Source organism: Rhinatrema bivittatum, chromosome 14 (genome assembly GCF_901001135.1).
Source record: "Rhinatrema bivittatum chromosome 14, aRhiBiv1.1, whole genome shotgun sequence".
NCBI classification, from domain to species: Eukaryota; Metazoa; Chordata; class Amphibia; order Gymnophiona; family Rhinatrematidae; genus Rhinatrema; species Rhinatrema bivittatum.
In genome coordinates this window covers 15032563-15049284 of record NC_042628.1, presented here as the reverse complement: position 1 = coordinate 15049284, position 16722 = coordinate 15032563, and the positions used below count along the sequence as shown (strand labels likewise).

The 16722-nt window shown below is 42.5% G+C and overlaps 1 protein-coding gene across 1 annotated transcript in view; it reads left to right on the top strand.

Moving 5' to 3' along the window:
• Nucleotides 1–16722, top strand: part of FAM20C (FAM20C golgi associated secretory pathway kinase) — a 120508-nt gene that overhangs the window by 84815 nt on the left and 18971 nt on the right. The window contains exons 5-6 of the mRNA XM_029576514.1: nucleotides 1435–1550; nucleotides 15363–15543. Of these exons, the coding sequence (XP_029432374.1) occupies nucleotides 1435–1550; nucleotides 15363–15543 (297 nt within the window). The remainder of the gene's footprint in view (nucleotides 1–1434; nucleotides 1551–15362; nucleotides 15544–16722) is intronic.

Here is a 16722-nt window from a genome sequence, read left to right as displayed (position 1 = left end):
ATAATGTATGCATGTACACGATTCAGAAAATACTTACTTGCGTGTGTACTTGGAATCACCAGTTCACCTACACCCTTCTCAAGTACTTAACCCTGAATCCCCAGCAGTTCACCCAGACCTCCTACTCAAGAATTGCAGAGCAAAGACAAGTCCGATTTCAGTTGCGCTAGTCAGTTAGCAGGTGTAAAAGTGTTCGGGACAAGTTTGGTAATATATGTGCAAATAGCATCTTTCATGTGTACCTATGAACCTCTCCCCAGAACACCCAAAGTCTGCCCCTTTTTTTTCCTTGTTAAAATGTGCATGCAAAGCTTATAAAATATCATATATACACGAACATACTATTTTTACATGCGCAACCCCTGTGTGCCTCTTTGAAAATTCACCCATATGCCCTTATAGAAAGGGTGGTGAATACAAAGAACAGCACGCATTCACCTCCCAGTGGGGAGTAGTGGAGACAAGCAGAGTATTGCAATTCAAGACAGCATAGAGAAGCAGAGGGAGTGGAAGGGATAATCTGAATGAGCTATTTGGTCTTTTATTCTGCAGTCATATTCTGTGATTCTTTGTTTCATGGTAAGGTTCTTGGTATCCCATACTGAAGCATCATCTTCTCTCTAGTGAAACCCCTGTGAGTAATTCAGGCTGCTCATAAATTTTGGAGCACTGGGTCACTGCACTGGGGCGGGGTCACTGTTAGTATAATAAAGGTAATTGTGGCCTCCGCACAGATGGATACTCTTCTTAAACAGACTTTTGCTTCTACAAGGTGATCAGAGGGTTTTTCCCCCCCCCCCAATTCCTTTTTTCAAATGGTATGTTTAGAAGTTGCTTAATAAATTGTCTTGGAGTTTGACCTTTCTGCCAGAACATTTATTGGAACAATTGGTAAAGAAACAGCTACATTGTCCAGTGTGGAAACAGTGGTCATAAAGCAATGACTAATTGTATTAGAAATGTCTCCTAATATTGTATAACATTAAATTCATTCTTGGATTTTGTTTATCGAGGAGGGGAGGGGGGGTGTCAGTTTTCAGAAGGTTCTTTAAGTGCAAAGAGGTGTTTACCAGTGGAAAAACGCCTCTTCCCCCGGAAAAGGGGTGGGTCAGCCCCCCCCCCCCAAAAGGTTTCATTGTGAAATCCCTGCAGATTATTCCCCCCCCCCCCCAATGTATTTTACACCAGCAGAGTATGGAGGGAGGGGACGTGGGGGGGTAAAGAACCCCTGTGGCACCGGCCTGTAGCTGGATTTTCAAAGGGAAACTCCATAGGGGGTGCTCCCTCTGAAAATTGGCTTGCAGGTGCATGGGGGTTTATTCAATGCCTTCTCCTTTCACAACCAACTGGGTTTCTAAGGAAGGTCAAAAGTTCATAACCACTGTAGGATATTTCAATCTTTGATTTTCAAAAGCCCTTTTCTTTCGCTTATAGAATCCTAGATTTTCGTCGTGTTCCACCTGTTGCAGGTCGATTGGTCAACATGACAAAAGAAATAAGGGACGTTACACGTGACAAGAAGCTGTGGAGAACTTTCTTCATCTCACCAGGTACCACTGCAAGATTAGTTTCCTCTTACTCTGTTAACGTCGTCTGCCACTAGTTAGCCCATTAAATCTTGTGTGGATCACGCCAGTGAATCTCAACCAGTTGTAGAGTTCTGCATAGCTTTACTTTTCTCGTGTGTTTTCTTTTTTATTGACTCTCTTGACTCTTACTTCAAAACCTGGTATGTTGGTGATGGCATAGGAAAGCAATGGTTCGTGCACTCTGGAGTTCACCTACTTGTATGATTTGTGCATCTCTGTCAAACGTCATAGGGCACTTTGCATTCAGTTTTGTAGAACACAATTATATTTACATTCATGGCCCTTACATGGAAGAAATCTGTTTTTGTAGTTTTTATCTTGTGATCCTCAGCAGAGTGTAAGCAGTCAGTTTAACTAATTTCCAGTATAAATGCCATTTTGATTCACAAAATACGCCAATACAGAAAGCCAAGTATTTGTAAATTAGCCCACCTTCCATGGCAATAAATCATGGCCAGCCATTGGGCTGGCAAACAAAGAATCGGCTAATTTGCATCAACTACTGCCGGGAGACAAGGCCTGTGAAAGGGTAACACCTGAGATGACATCCAGTGCACTGCCCAACATGCAACCTCTACACCACTCCCTTCCCCCACAACTCACAATCCCCATATTCAGACTATCACAAATGCCCGTAAATAGGACCATATTACCCCTATCCTTAAAGACTTGTATTGGCTCCCGATCCCTTCACATATCCTCTATAAAACCCTTACTATTATTCACAAATCCATCTACAGACACAACTCCAACTGGCTTGATGAGCCGTTCCATCTCACACCCTCAGACCGCCCCATCAGAGCAAACAATACAGGAACTCTCCATATCCCATCCCTCAAGAAGGCTCACCTCACCTCCACGAGGGACCGAGCCTTCTCCATTGCCGGCCCCACCCGCTGGAACTCACTACCCACAAACCTCCGACTTGAGCCTTGCGCCATCAGATTCAAAAATAAATTAAAGACCTGGCTTTTCAAGCAGGCTTACCCAGATTAGATCCCCTGCGTCTTAACCCCTTGCTGCATCAGTACGTTAACTTAACAAATGAGTTCAAGTACGTTTCATTGTTTAACATGTTATTTCTTTATTCTGATTTCTTGTTTGCCAGTTTCCGGCTACCCTTGGCTCTCCTGTTCCTTGTAGTCCCATCCACTGTCCCTGTTTGATGTAAACCGGTATGATGTAACCACTAATACCGGTATAGAAAAGAATTAAATAAATAACGCATATTGCTCGCAACAGAAGCTATGGAAAAGGGCCAGTAAATTAGTTTCCCAGTTTTGTTTAGCACGTTTTGTTCTTTGGAAACCGTCTTGATTTGATTTGTATATCGAGAAAGTCGGTATAAAAAACCCCTAAATAAATAAATAAAATAAATTGAAGCAACCAGCTACTTGCAAATGAAGGTTAATTTTTTTATTTATTTATTTATTTGTGGTTTTTTATATACCGAAGTATAGCGTTTTGCCTTCACTCCGGTTTACAGGATAACAACGTAATACATACAAATAACGTGATACATACACATAACTTATAACTGTATTTAACATTCATATAGTATAACTTTATTTAACATATTAGAAGAGAAATTTATATGAAAGAGGTAATCGACACGAGGAGTAAATATATGATATTCATTAATTATTATGTGGAACGAATAGCAATCTGAGCGGTGTAGGGTTGATGTAGGATAAGGGTAAGAGTAGGAGCTCGGGGCACGTTAAGTGCTACAGGTAAAGACTTGAGAAAGGTTGGAAGAGGATGAGGGATGAGGGCAGAGGGCAGAGTAGGGGAGGGTGAGAGGGAGAGAGGGGGTGGGGGGAGAAGGGAGATGATACAGTGTTTAATAGAAAAGGATCGTCGAAGGAATGGGGTCGTCAGCATGTAATGGTTCGAGAGGGGGTGGATTTCTTATCCCACGCCATCTCTAAAAGTTTGACTGAATAACCAGGTCTTTAGTTCTTTTTTGAATGCTTTGATGTCATGAATTGCGCTTAAATGTTGTGGAATGTTGTTCCATAAGTTCGGGCCTGCTATGGAGAAAGCTCTGTTCCTGGTGTTAGTGAGTTTGGCTAGAGGAATTGATGGAATTTCAAGTTGAAGTTTATTTGCAGATCTGGTCATTCTTTGAGGTTTGTGTGTTAGGATAAGTTCATTGAGAGCGGTGTTATCCGTTGAGTGTATTGCATTGTGAACTATTGTTAATGCTTTGAATTTAATTCTCTGGTCTATTGGGAGCCAGTGAAGTGATTTGAGGACTGGTGTGATATGGTCAGATTTTTTTTTTCCGGTTAGAATTCTTGCTGTGGCGTTTTGTAGTAGTTGCAGAGGTTTTAAGGTGGTTTTTGGTAGGCCAATCAGGAGGGAGTTGCAGTAGTCGAGGCTGTTGAAGATGAGCGATTGTAGAATTGTTCGGAACTCATGTTGGTGTAGTAGTGGTTTTAGATGTTTGAGGACATGTAGTTTGTGGAAGCCTTCTTTTGTTTTGAAAGCAATGTTCTGTTTTAAGTTGAGTTCGTTGTCGATCCAGATTCCTAGGTCTCTTGTTGAGTTTTTTAGTTGGATGTTGAAGTTTTCTATTTGTAGAGAGAGGGGAGTGGAGGATTGTTTTGTGTTGTTTTAGTCAAACTAAACAAACGTCAGTGATAGTTTTAGCAGTAACTAATTCCACCGTTTAAAGAAACCAGTGTCACAGGTAGCAAGCACTCACTCTTTCATTCTCATTAATAAATTCCAGGGGATTAAGGACTCTTGCAATTAACCAAAGCAAAGCAGGTTCCGTTGTTCTGGGGAAGGTGGAGGAGTTTGGCTCTTTTCATGAACCTTAAGCAGCAATGGGACAAAAGATTATTCTCTGAGGGCAAGGGAGGTTCATCAAGTCATGAAGTGGCTCATGTGATTGCCCTGGGCAGTAGTTTCTTCCTGAGCTTTCTGAAAAGCTCTAAAGGACCCGAAGGCCCCTTCAGAAACAAGGACTCGACCTCGGTGTTAGCACCCTTCTGTGCACTGTAAACATACTGCATTATTGCAGTGTTCGGTTTTGTTAAATTAATGCCTGCATATATTTAATTTTAAGTTTTCAAATGTTCCTTTTCTGCCTGCGAACGTCCCAGACCACCTTTTTTTTTTTTTTTACATACATATATGTTCTTGCAGAAGTAAAAATACCTGTGTATTTTGGACTTTTATAAAATACGGAATACGCAAGTAGAGACTATGCGCGTATATGCTCATTTTTACATGCATAACATTTTATAAATTCATCTTATAGTCTTAAAATGACATAGAAAAGAGATCTCAGCCATCATTTGATAGCTAATATGAGTATAGAATGCGTGCTGAGTTTTACTAAATGGCAAAAATATTATTGCAGAATTTGGGACCAGAAATATGTGAAAATAATGCATCTGAAAGCAGAACAAACTGGAGTGTTTGCCTTTTGCGGAGAGTAAAAAAAAAAAACAACAAAAAACTCCTTTTCACCTTCCTTTTTCATTCTAAGCTCAGAGAAGTATATTTATGAAAGCCCAATTGATTTTGCATTATTTTTCACAAAAAATTGCCATGATAGTAAAAGCCTTCCCATCCGTCCTCACCTGATCATAAAAACTTGTCATCAGATTTGGAATTCTGTAGTACGGCTGGCTTGCACTTCTCAGTTTCAGTCTGCTTTAAACCATAGCATTTGATGGCAAAAAGGTTATACGAAGCCACTGCTCAGCAAGCAGAGGAGATGGCACTGTGAAACCAGGACATCTAATTAATCCAGAACTGGTTTACTATAAGAGACTAACCACAACCAAAGACTAATGAAAAGATACAAGAAATATTACGTATTGCTGTGACCACCGTTTTTTCCATAGAGTCGAAGAGGTGAGTTGGAGGTGTTGACAGCATGTTCTACAGAGACTAGGGATGGATACACTAATTCTTATGTCGAAAATTTTTCCAAAGCAGGGACAGTGAATAAATGTGGATAAAGGTGAACTGGTAGATGTGTATTTGGATTTTCAGAAGGTGTTTGACAAAGTCCCTCATGAGAGGCTTCTAAGAAAACTAAAAAGGCGTTGTCCTTTTGTGGATTTCAAACAGCTTAAAAAGACAGTAAACAGAGAGTAGGATTAAATGGTCTGTTTTCACAGTGGAAAAAGGTAAACAGTGGAGTGCATCAGGGATCTGTATTTGGTCCGGTGCTTTCTAATATATTTGTAAATGATCTGGAAAGGGGTACAATGAGTGAGGTGATCAGATTTGCAGATGATACAAAATTATTCAAAGTAGTTAGATCACAAGCAAATTGTGATAAATTGTAGGAAGACTTCGTAAGCCTGAAACACTGGGATCCAAATGGCAGATGAAATTTAATGTGGCCAAGTGCAAAGTGATGCATATAGGGATAAATAACTCGTGCTTTACTTACATGATATTAGGTTCCATGTTAGGAGCTACCAGCCAGGAAAGAGATCTGGGCGTCATAGTGAATAATACATTGAAATCATTGGCTTAGTGTGCTGTGGCGGTCAAAAAAGCAAACAGAATGTTAGGAATTATTAGGAAGGGAATGGCAAATAAAATGGTGGATGTCATAATGCCTCTGTAGCGCTCCCTGGTGAGACCACACCTTGAATGTGTGCAATTATGGAGAAAGTTCAGAGAAGGGAAAGCAAAATGATAAAGGGCATGGAATGGCTCCTATATAAGGAAAAGCTAAAGAGGTTGGGGCTGTTCAGCTTGGAGAAGAGACAGCTGAGGGAGGATATGATAGAGGTCTACAAAATCATAAAAAGACTTGACTGAGTAAATGTGAATCAGTTATTTACACTTTCAGATAATATAAATACTAATGGGCACTCCATGAAGTTAGCAAGTAACACATTTAAGACAAATTGGAGAAAAGTATTTTTCAATCAATGCACAGTTAAGCTCTGGAATTCATTGCCAGAGGATATGGTTAAGGCAGTTAGTGTAGCTGGGTTTAAAAAAGGTTTGGATAAACTCCAGGAGGAGAAGCCCATAAGCTGCTATTAATCAATAAGGAATAGCCACTGCTTTAGTACCAGCATTAGTAGCTTGGGATCTTTTTAATGTTTGGGTACTAGCCAGGTATTTGTGACTTGGATTGGCCTCTGTTGGAAACAGGATACTGGGCTTGATGGACCCTTGGTCTGACCCAGTATGGCATATCTTATGTTCTTATGACCAAAAGTAAATTGTTGCACAAATTGAGAAATTTACACTTGGCACATCTTGGTAAGGCTAGGAAACATCTTATAGTAAAATATATAGTGAAGGCAGTTATTGTTTTGATGGTTTAGTGCAAACATTACTGTACAGTGAGACTGTATTGCACCACTTGCAAATCTTAGTTTGCAGTGCTTTGAGGGGTACAAGTAGCTGTAGCACTATTTACACCACTATAGAATACTACTGCTCATGTATCCTCAGTGGGACTTGCTTTCATAAAAGAGAATTGGATCAACCAGGGGTGCAGACCTGGTGCATTTGGGGGATGTTTCCACATGCAGTGGAAATGCCGTGTAATGTATTAATGTAAAATTCTTCCAAATGATGGCCAGTGGAAGCTTGTTTCCTTTCTGACTTTATCTCTTTAAGGCAATGATTCTCAGCCTAGAGCACACAAATGCCTCACCCCAGTAGCTTTGCATTAGCTCTGAGCACCCCTCACCCCCATTGCTACGTTTTGCAAGATCTAACAGTTTAATTCTTTCAGCCACCTTAATTAATCTTACCCAGCAACAGGAATTCATCACCTACAGATGTGGGAAAACCTCTCCGAGCCCTCTCTCCTTTAGGTGGTGCTGGGACAGGTCTCCAGCTGCACTCTGTTTTATGGGTAGATACAGACGCCCACTGCCGACAGCCTCGCTTCCCTCCCCTCTCGCCCCAGTTTCACTCTCTTGCATTAGGGAGGAGGAGGCAGGTGGGCAGCTGCTTCCTACAGTGCGCTGCTGGCATCGGTTCAGTGCTGGCTCTCGTATACCCGTCCCCATTGATACAGCCCAAATGATTAAATCCCATCACCTTTCACCCAACTATAGGAAAAGCTGCAGACAGAGGCACAAGAGGAAGCAAACGGGTTAATAGTTCTTGCAACATTTTCGGATTTATTTTGTGTCTCTAAGAAATAATGTTTTCCATTTGCAGCAATGCTTTGCAATACACAGCACTGTAAAAACATAGAATATGATGGCAGATAGGGACCTTTAAGGTCCATCTTGTCTGCCCAGTTTCATTTACTCCTGGAGCGATGCCAGAGATCCCAGCTGATTTCTTTTTTGTAACTAGGAATCCCCTGTGCTTATGCCAGGCTTTCTAAGGGCTTCGGTAAACGAGAGAGCCTGAGTACAGCATCGGAGATTCACAGAACAATAGTTTCCGCAATAGCTGATACTAAACTGGCTGATTTCCTGCAGAGATCTTTTTTGCTTTGTATGTAGAGTAAAGATCAACAAAATCATTTTTTTTTTTATTGCTGTTGACCCAAGATAAGTAAAACTGTATTGAACGATCACCAGGCTGTTTCTTTAGACTTGGGTGGCTTTGTGTACTATATATAGAGAGAGTCCTTCATTTTCAGCTTAAACCAATTTTCAGCCATAAATTCTTGGATTTTTCCAAGGGTGACAATCCGTTTAAACCGATATTCATCCTAGTTTTAGGCTGATTTAAAAAAAAAAAAACTGCTCCAGTTAAAGTTAATTTGAAAAATGCTTTTTTAAAGCTTCATGCAAGTAAAATGACGCCCTGCCATTTACAGTGTGTAATTGTGCAGTGATGATACTTTTACATAAGCATTGGGAAGGCAGCATTGCAGGCCCATAAATCCTGGATTTGAAAGAAGCAGCGGCCATGGTAGATGTTAAAGCGAGATCAGTTGACCTTTTGAGCTGTAGAGAAGAAGAGGAACCTTTTTGTATGGAGACCTGTAAAGGACAAAAGGCTTCTATTAAAAGAAACTGTAAGAGCAGGGATATGGAAGAGTCCACTATTTGCCCTGCCTCAGGTTGCATTGTTTCTGTTTTAATTTATTGAAGAGTATGATAAGAAAGATTTGAACATAAAAAAAACTATAAAATGTGATCACATGTATTGGATTTATGCTGTGTAAAGGCCTCTTAGAGTTGTCCATGAAAAAGCACTCTCATTACTCCTCCTCTACATCCAGCTCCACTACTAGAACCAAGTTCATTAGAGGGTTTTTACATGGTTGTGTGAAACATCTGCCTTTTGCCAGCAGACATGTTAGTAGTCATAGTCATACCTCTGCCCCTCCTCATTTACCCTGGCCAGCACCTGAGCTGGCCAGGGTTGCAGATAATCTCAGCCTGTCGGACTGGAATCACAATGTTCCATAAACGTCAGCAGCAGTGGTACAGCTGCATTGGGATTCCTCACGGAGTGACCATAGTTATAACCTAAACAAAAATGGCTATGGAGATACTGGAGGTTTTCAACTGCAGCCTCACTAACAGGTCGATCCAGTAAAGTTCAGTTGAAGATTTCTCGTCTGTAACGAGCTCGCTGCGCACAATTCGGACGCGTAAGGCAAACCAGCGATACAGTCTCCAGTTTTGCGCGTCCGTAGCGCTTCTTAAAACAGACGCGTAACCCTTCCCGCACCCGGCATGTAAATGAACGAATTAGCTGTATAATGAAGGAATTAGCTATTCCCCTCCGATACCGTAACGGGCACTCAGGTTCTCTCATTAGTAACGCACTGTTTTGCTGCGGCCGTAACGTGTTAGTTTACCGCCTCCCCCTAGTAGGAGTTAGGACTGTGAGTCTAGTAACAAATCCATCGACACCGCTTAAGATACTCAAAAACAATAAAACACAATTTAAAAAAAAAGCGATACAGAGATGATCGAGAAAATGTAATGATGTGGGACACATAAAACCTGTCAGAAGAAAAAATAAAAATTTTTAAATACCTGTCAGAGGGCTGCGTGGTTCCAGGCGGCCGGCGGGCGGCGGGTGGTCGCGTGTTAAATCTAGGCCGCGGGCGGGTGGGCGCCTGTTCCAGGCAGCGGCGGCGGGGGGACACGCGTTAGTTCGAGACAGCCGGCGGGCGGCGGGTGGTCGCGTGTTAAATCTAGGCCGGGTCCGCGGCAGCCCCCACCGGCAGTGAATGAATGCGCGCCTGTGCAACCCCTGCGATTCGGCGCTCACGGCGTGACGTCACGGCATGTGACTGCCTTGAGCACCGAATCGCAGGGGTCGCACAGGCGCGCATTCATTCATTCAGGCGGAGGAGCCGGCTGCTTTCGCCACCGGCTCCTCCGCCTGGATGAATGAATGCGCGCCTGTGCGGACCCGGCCTAGATTTAACACGCGACCACCCGCCGGCCGTCTCGAACTAACGCGTGTTCCCCCGCCGCCGCTGCCTGGAACAGGCGCCCACCCGCCCGCGGCCTAGATTTAACACGCGACCACCCAGCTCCCGCCGCCGCCGGCCGCCTGTACCCACGCGGCCGTCTGAAACTAACGCGCGTCCACCCGCGCCCCCCCCCCGCCCGGAACAGGCGCCCACCCGCCCGCGGCCTAGATTTAACACTCGACCACCGGCCCCCCGGATCCCGCCGGCCGCCTGGACCCACGTGGCCCTCCGACAGGTATTTAAAAATTTTGATTTTTACACTTCCTGGTGCCTGTCATTTCAAATGTTATTTGAAATGACAGGTACCAGCGCACCCAGGTTAATGTATAGGCGCTGTATTAAGCGCCTATACAGTAAAATGGGTTACGCGGGCATAACCCTTCCCTACCGCTTTAAAGCCGCGGCATGCATTTGCATGCGATTAGAGGAGAGTATTGGGGAGTTAGTGAAGAGAACTGTGCGTGCGGGGAGGAAGGGTGCGCCTGACACTACCTGACACTACCGCACTGTTTCTACCGTGGCCTTACTGGATCGACCTGTAAGGTTGGTTGTTGTATGGATTATGACAACCTTTGGTGAGAAGACATGGAAGGGAACTTGGGTATTGTCTGAAGTATTGGTCTTGAAGGAATCACAAACCTGCTCTTGGATGCGCGTTTTCCCTTACCCCTTATTCAGTAAGGGGCGGAAAACGCGCGTCCAACCCGCAGCACCTAATAGCGCCCTCAACATGTGGCCCTATTAGATTTGCCCGCGCGATTCAGTAAGTAAAATGTGCAGCCAAGCCGCACATTTTACTTTCAGAAATTAGCGCCTACTAATTCAGAAACTGCTTTTCTGTGCACCCTCCAACTTAATATCATGGCGATATTAAGTCGGAGGTCCCTAAGGGTAAAAAAAGTAGAAAAAAAAGAAAAAAAAATTTTAAATGGGCCGGCGGCTGTCTGGCCGAAAACCGGATGCTCAATTTTGCTGGCGTCCGGTTTCCAAGCCCGTGGCTGTCTGCGGGCTCGAGAACCGACGCCGGCAAAATTGAGCGTCGGCTGTCAAACCCGCTGACAGCCGCCGCTCTGGGCTAAAAGGAGGCGCTATGGACGCACTAGCGTCTCCTTTTGCCTGTTTCTACCGCACCACCTAATTTGAATACTGAATCACACACGCTGGGAGAGCAGGCGTTCGTCCGCTCTCCCGCGGACTTTACTGAATCAGCTGAAAGAGAGGGAGTAGGCCTGATTAGCCTTCAAGTGGAGGAGGTAGAGGCCAGCACTATGGCAGATTTTGGATATACTTGGGTCAGACGTGGAGGGCAATGGTGGGAGGAAGGGAAGTAGAAGCAATGAAGGGGTAGGGAGCTGATGTTAGTTTACGTACAGATATATGTATGCTCATTTACCCAGGATAGTAGAAAACCAAAGAAGTAAGCTCAACTGGATGGGCCATTTGGGCCTTCTTCTGCTGTCATTAACTGTATTGCTATGAATTTTCATGCAATAAACCCCAGACTATGTTCAGTAAAAAATCATAGAAGTCTTTTTTATGAGGTCAGTATTGAAAGCAGACACACCATGGGATTTAAAATCCCACCGATTTGACTGCTCTGTTCTTAGCCTGTTAAATTTTATCCAGCTAAAAGTTATCCAGATAAGTCAGGGGCAGGGTTGGTTATCTGGCTAAGGCCTAGATTTATCAAAATGCACTAAATATTGCATGAGATAGATAAATGGGTGTGTTTTATGGCAATAGGCAGGTTATTCAATTTGTGCTAATACCTATGTGAAGTGCTAAGTTACTGCAAATTGCGATAACTTTTTTGCACTTTGAGATAAGTGCCAGAATTGTTGTATTTCCTACATACAACCACTGGGGGGACCATGTTTACTATCAGGGCCACTGAGTGAGGGAGAGAGTGAGAGAGACTAGCTATAATGCCCTAACTTCTTTGAATCCTTAACAGACTTAAATCCATTCCCAGATTGATACCTTGCTTCTTTGTTTTAGCCTACATTAGGCTCTGTAGCATTTACGTTATGTTATGTTATTACCCCATATATCTGTATCCAAGTTACTTTTACCTGTTCATTGTAAGACATTAACTTGTCATTGTTCTGTTCAGAATGTAAACCGAATTGATCAGTAGCTGTTATTGGAAAATCGGTATATAAAAGTGCAAAATAAATAAATATAAATAAATAACCCTAGATAGGTATTTATAACTCTATGGGAGGCCCACCTAGTAACTCAAGGTGAGGTTTAGGTATTAGTGTAGGGGTTAGGGGCCACTTTGACATTCAAAGTGAGATGTACGAACAGCACAGTGCTCTCTTGTGAAGATCTGAGGACCTTCAGAGTGAGGAAACTCACCCAAAGATGAGATTTGTGCAATGTTCTCTCAACCTAGCTTGATGGACTCTCTACATCAGGCCCTGATAGCTAGGCTGGCTCATCAGGAGCTTCAAAACAACTAAAACCGGCATGGGCAAAACATCACAATGTGCAATAAAGCCCTAACGCAACCTATCGCACAGCTTAACACTACTGAAAAAGGTGTAGCATGCGAAAACACCATAACACTATTTGATAAATGACCCTGTAAGTGAAGCAAGTGAACACTGATTTTCAGCATCATCTGGCTAAGATAGCCAGATAACTTTAGGGCAGCCAAAGAACATTCCTAAAATTAGGCGAATAAACTTATACAGCTAGTTTTAAGATAGCTGGGTTTATTCAGTGGTGCACCCATGCCATTGAATATTCTGGCTAAATTAGCTAGATAAACTTTGCTTACTAGCTGGTAATTGAAAATGGACACACATATATATATATAGATATATAGATATATAGATATACAACAGTTTAACAAATTTTGCTGTGTACTATAATTTCTTGGAAAGATAAACTGAAGTATTTTGAATATATAAAATATGATGTCAGTTCTGCTGAGAGATTTTAACCGAAAGTACTTCGGTAAGTAAAATTCAGCCAGATTCTGTTGATGGTTATTGTGACAAATGGTACAATTCAGTCAGTGAAGATGAAATTTGAATCAGGGCTGGAGATGACCGGAGCTTCTCTATCTGCAAGGTTCCCTGGTAAATCGGCTTCATATATCACAAGGGATTCTCCTAGCAGAATGAAAACAAAGCAAGTCTTATCTCAGCAAGCAAAGCAAATGCAGAATATGTGCCTGGTTTCTATAAACAGGTTGGCCTGCTAGTCAAGTATTGTATTATCTTCCTTTTTTTTTTTTTTTTTTTTAATTAATTTTTATTCTCCGATATCAATGAAATATCAGTTTGGTTGCTTGTTGGCATTATTGCTTTGACTATTTATCTTATTCCTAGGTGCACTTTATTTATTTATTTCTAGATTTTTGTATTTCCTTCTGCATTTTCCTTTTGTTATGATCCTAGTTTAAAAAAAAAAAATCCTGCCTTCGATTCCACACACAGAATTATTTGTATTGCACCAGCGTGCTGTGCATGTTGCAGCAGGATGACTTCACGGGGTTCTGATAAGGATCCGTACAGAGGCTCATAACGCTGAGAGTGGCTGAGAAGGAAGAACTTACAAAATCTTTAAACATCAACTTATGCTATGGTCAAATGATCTGAACATAACAAAGAGATCGCAGTCTGTTCTCTGTGGACAAAAGTCACTTTATAGGTGGTCTTATGTATTGTTTAGCTGTTCACACCTGTTCAACTAAAAGCACAGTTTTTTGTTTTTTGGTTTTTTTTTGCACACATAATTATGTAGTAAAAATGGAATGCATTGTTTCTGAAACTATTATCAAACGATTGATAGCACCGGACAGTAATTTTTCATTCTTGAATGATATCTGCTTCCAAGAGGACATGTTCTGAGATTTGCATATTGTGTTTTCTCTGTGACTGCACAAAATGTCTAGCTGTATTCCTGGAAATCTGATTATTTGGAACACGCGGTGTTAATTAGGGGTGGGAAGAAGAAAAATTTGTTTCATTTTTTATTTTTTTCCACGAATTTCATTTAATCAAATGTTTATTTTGTTTATATTGTTAAAATAAACAAAATGGTCCTGACGCCTAGGCCCAGGCTGAAGCCTCTGCCTTGCATAGACCTAGACTGTGGTAGGTCACCTTGGCCTATGCCCTACACAAGGCCCAGGCTTTAAGCCTGGGCACTGGAGGCTGAGTCCCAACACCGGGACGTCAGCCTGGACCCAAGCCTGATGCTGCAACTCTTCCCAGAGGTCGTGTCGGGCCTAGGCCTTGGAGCCCAGGTCTCAGAGCTCATCTTTTTCGTCGTCTTCTTTCTTCAGTGCTTCAAAGCCAAATTTCACCACCCACTGGGGTCGCACCCTCAAAATGGCACCGTCCACTGTGGTGAATGCATCGGAGTTAGTTAACTCTGCGCGACCCCAGCGGACGGCATCATTTGGCCTCCAAGTGCCGAAGAAGAGGAGCTCCCAAGCCTGAGTTCTGAGGCCTGGGCTTGACTCTGGGCCAAGGTCCAGTTGTCAGGACATGGTCTCCAGGTCGGATCACTGTGTCAGGCCTGGGTCCGGGCAGAGGCCCTTGCATTGGGTCTCAGCCTATTCCATAGGCGAGGCCCCAGCTTTGGGCCTGGGCCTAGGGCCGATGAATCAATTTTGTTTTCAAAACGAAATGTGAACATCAACAAAATTGTGTCGGATTTTCAATCATTTTGTTTTGATAATGAAATGAAACGAAGTAGAGCATTTCATCTAATTTCCTGTTTCATTTCTCCTGAATGCCCATCCTTAAGTGTTAACTTCTAAAAATGCTGTCTTCCATTGATTAGATTTGGAATGTTTGTGTCAATTGCTTCTTTTTGGGTAACTTGACAAAAGTTCTCAAAGGAAAACAAAAATTGAGTTTATAATAATAATCCTCTAACTGTGTTGCCTATTGGGAATTACTTTAGGGGGTTGTTGCATTACAGTGCTTTACTCAGTTTTCAGCTTCCTGTTGCACAGAGATGGGCAAACTTTACAGCCCATGGGCTGCACTGGGAGACCGGTCCAGGTAGGGGGTGGTCAGTGAGGTTCCAGGTGGTCTAAGCAAGCGGGGAGTGGGGGCTTTCCCCTCTCTTTCCCCCCCCTCCCCCCCACCAGAGTTGCAATGGAGGCCTGAGAGGTGTACAGTGGTGACATTATTTCTAGCCCATGGATGTCCCTTCTGAATGGAAATGATGTAATGTATGTGATAGTTTGCCTACCACTGCCATAGCATGTCAGCTTGCAACTGTTAGATATAACCCATCTGAGGCCAGATCTTTCAGCACAGTCACCTCTCCTTGGCAAGTATTTTTGCTTAATCCTAATCTTTACTATGTATGTTTGGCTGCAGTAAGTGTCCTTCCTTTTCTTACAGCGAACAACATCTGTTTCTACGGCGAGTGCTCCTATTATTGTTCAACGGAGCATGCACTGTGTGGAAAGCCAGACCAAATAGAAGGCTCCCTTGCAGCCTTCCTCCCTGACCTGTCCTTAGCGAAAAGAAAGACCTGGAGAAACCCATGGAGACGCTCCTATCATAAACGCAAGAAAGCAGAGTGAGTCAAGCATTTAACTTAAACCTATTTTGTAAGTAAAACAAAATATCTACATTAAGAAGTTGTGTTCATGTCGGATGGAGTTAAATCTGACAGCCTTCCTTCCACCTCATTTGGAACCTCCCCAAAAGTTGACTCTAGTATCATGAGCCTTTTTTTTTTTTTTATAGATATCTGGAGGTCTTTCTCCAGTTTTATTCCCTTCTTCCCCTTTCATGTATCCCTACCGTAACAGCAAAAATCCTCTTTGACTGTAGGGCCCAGACCATGATTCCCACTGAAAGCCAATACAAATGTACCCATGAAACAGCTAGCAGCTGTCAATTCTGAGCAGTGAGTGGGATTTCTTCCTTTCTTAGGGCCAGTAATGCTGCCTCTACAGCATCTCCAGCCCAAGGAGCAAAAGCCAAATTTGGAACTAAATACGCCGGTCTAGAATGCTACGTTTTAAATAACCACATTCAGACCTGTCTGTGATTCCTCTAAACCCAGTATGAAACCAGCCATGTTACAATGCACAGGCAGTGAACGCTATTTTTGCAATGCGATACTCTTTGGGAGGGCACAATTATTTTTCTTCACCTTTTGGAGGGTGACCCAGTTCCAAACCCTTATAACGCAGATCTAGTACAGCTGACCATTTGTGAAGTGCTATGCTGTATATTTATGTAGTAGTTTGGTTCCTTTTAAATGCATAGTTTGCTTACACAGCAGTAATATTCAAGCAGGAATTTCATAAAATATAAACTCAGCAATGCTGGCAAATATCAATACATCAATTAGACAGGATGTATAGCTTGCTAAATGAGGATGCGATCCTATTGAGATCGCATCCACAGTGGTCGCTGTCATTAAGATAAAATATATCTCTGCAATGTAAAGAAAATCTGATCATGCTTCCTATTGCCTGGCTCAGCAAAATTAAAGCTATGTGCAATACAGTAGCCCAATCCAATTAATTTTCAGTATCTGTAATAAAGTGACTGATTGTTATAAAAAAAGGAAGCTGCAAAACAAGGCAGATATGCTATAATGAAAGATAAATTGCAAAATCCAGATAACAAGGTTATGCCATTAACTTTGGCCCAAGTTGTATATGTCATTCTTTCTGCCTCAATCACTGGTTAATATTTGATCGCTTCTTGTAATCTATGGTTCACCAGTGCCAATAGAGAATGT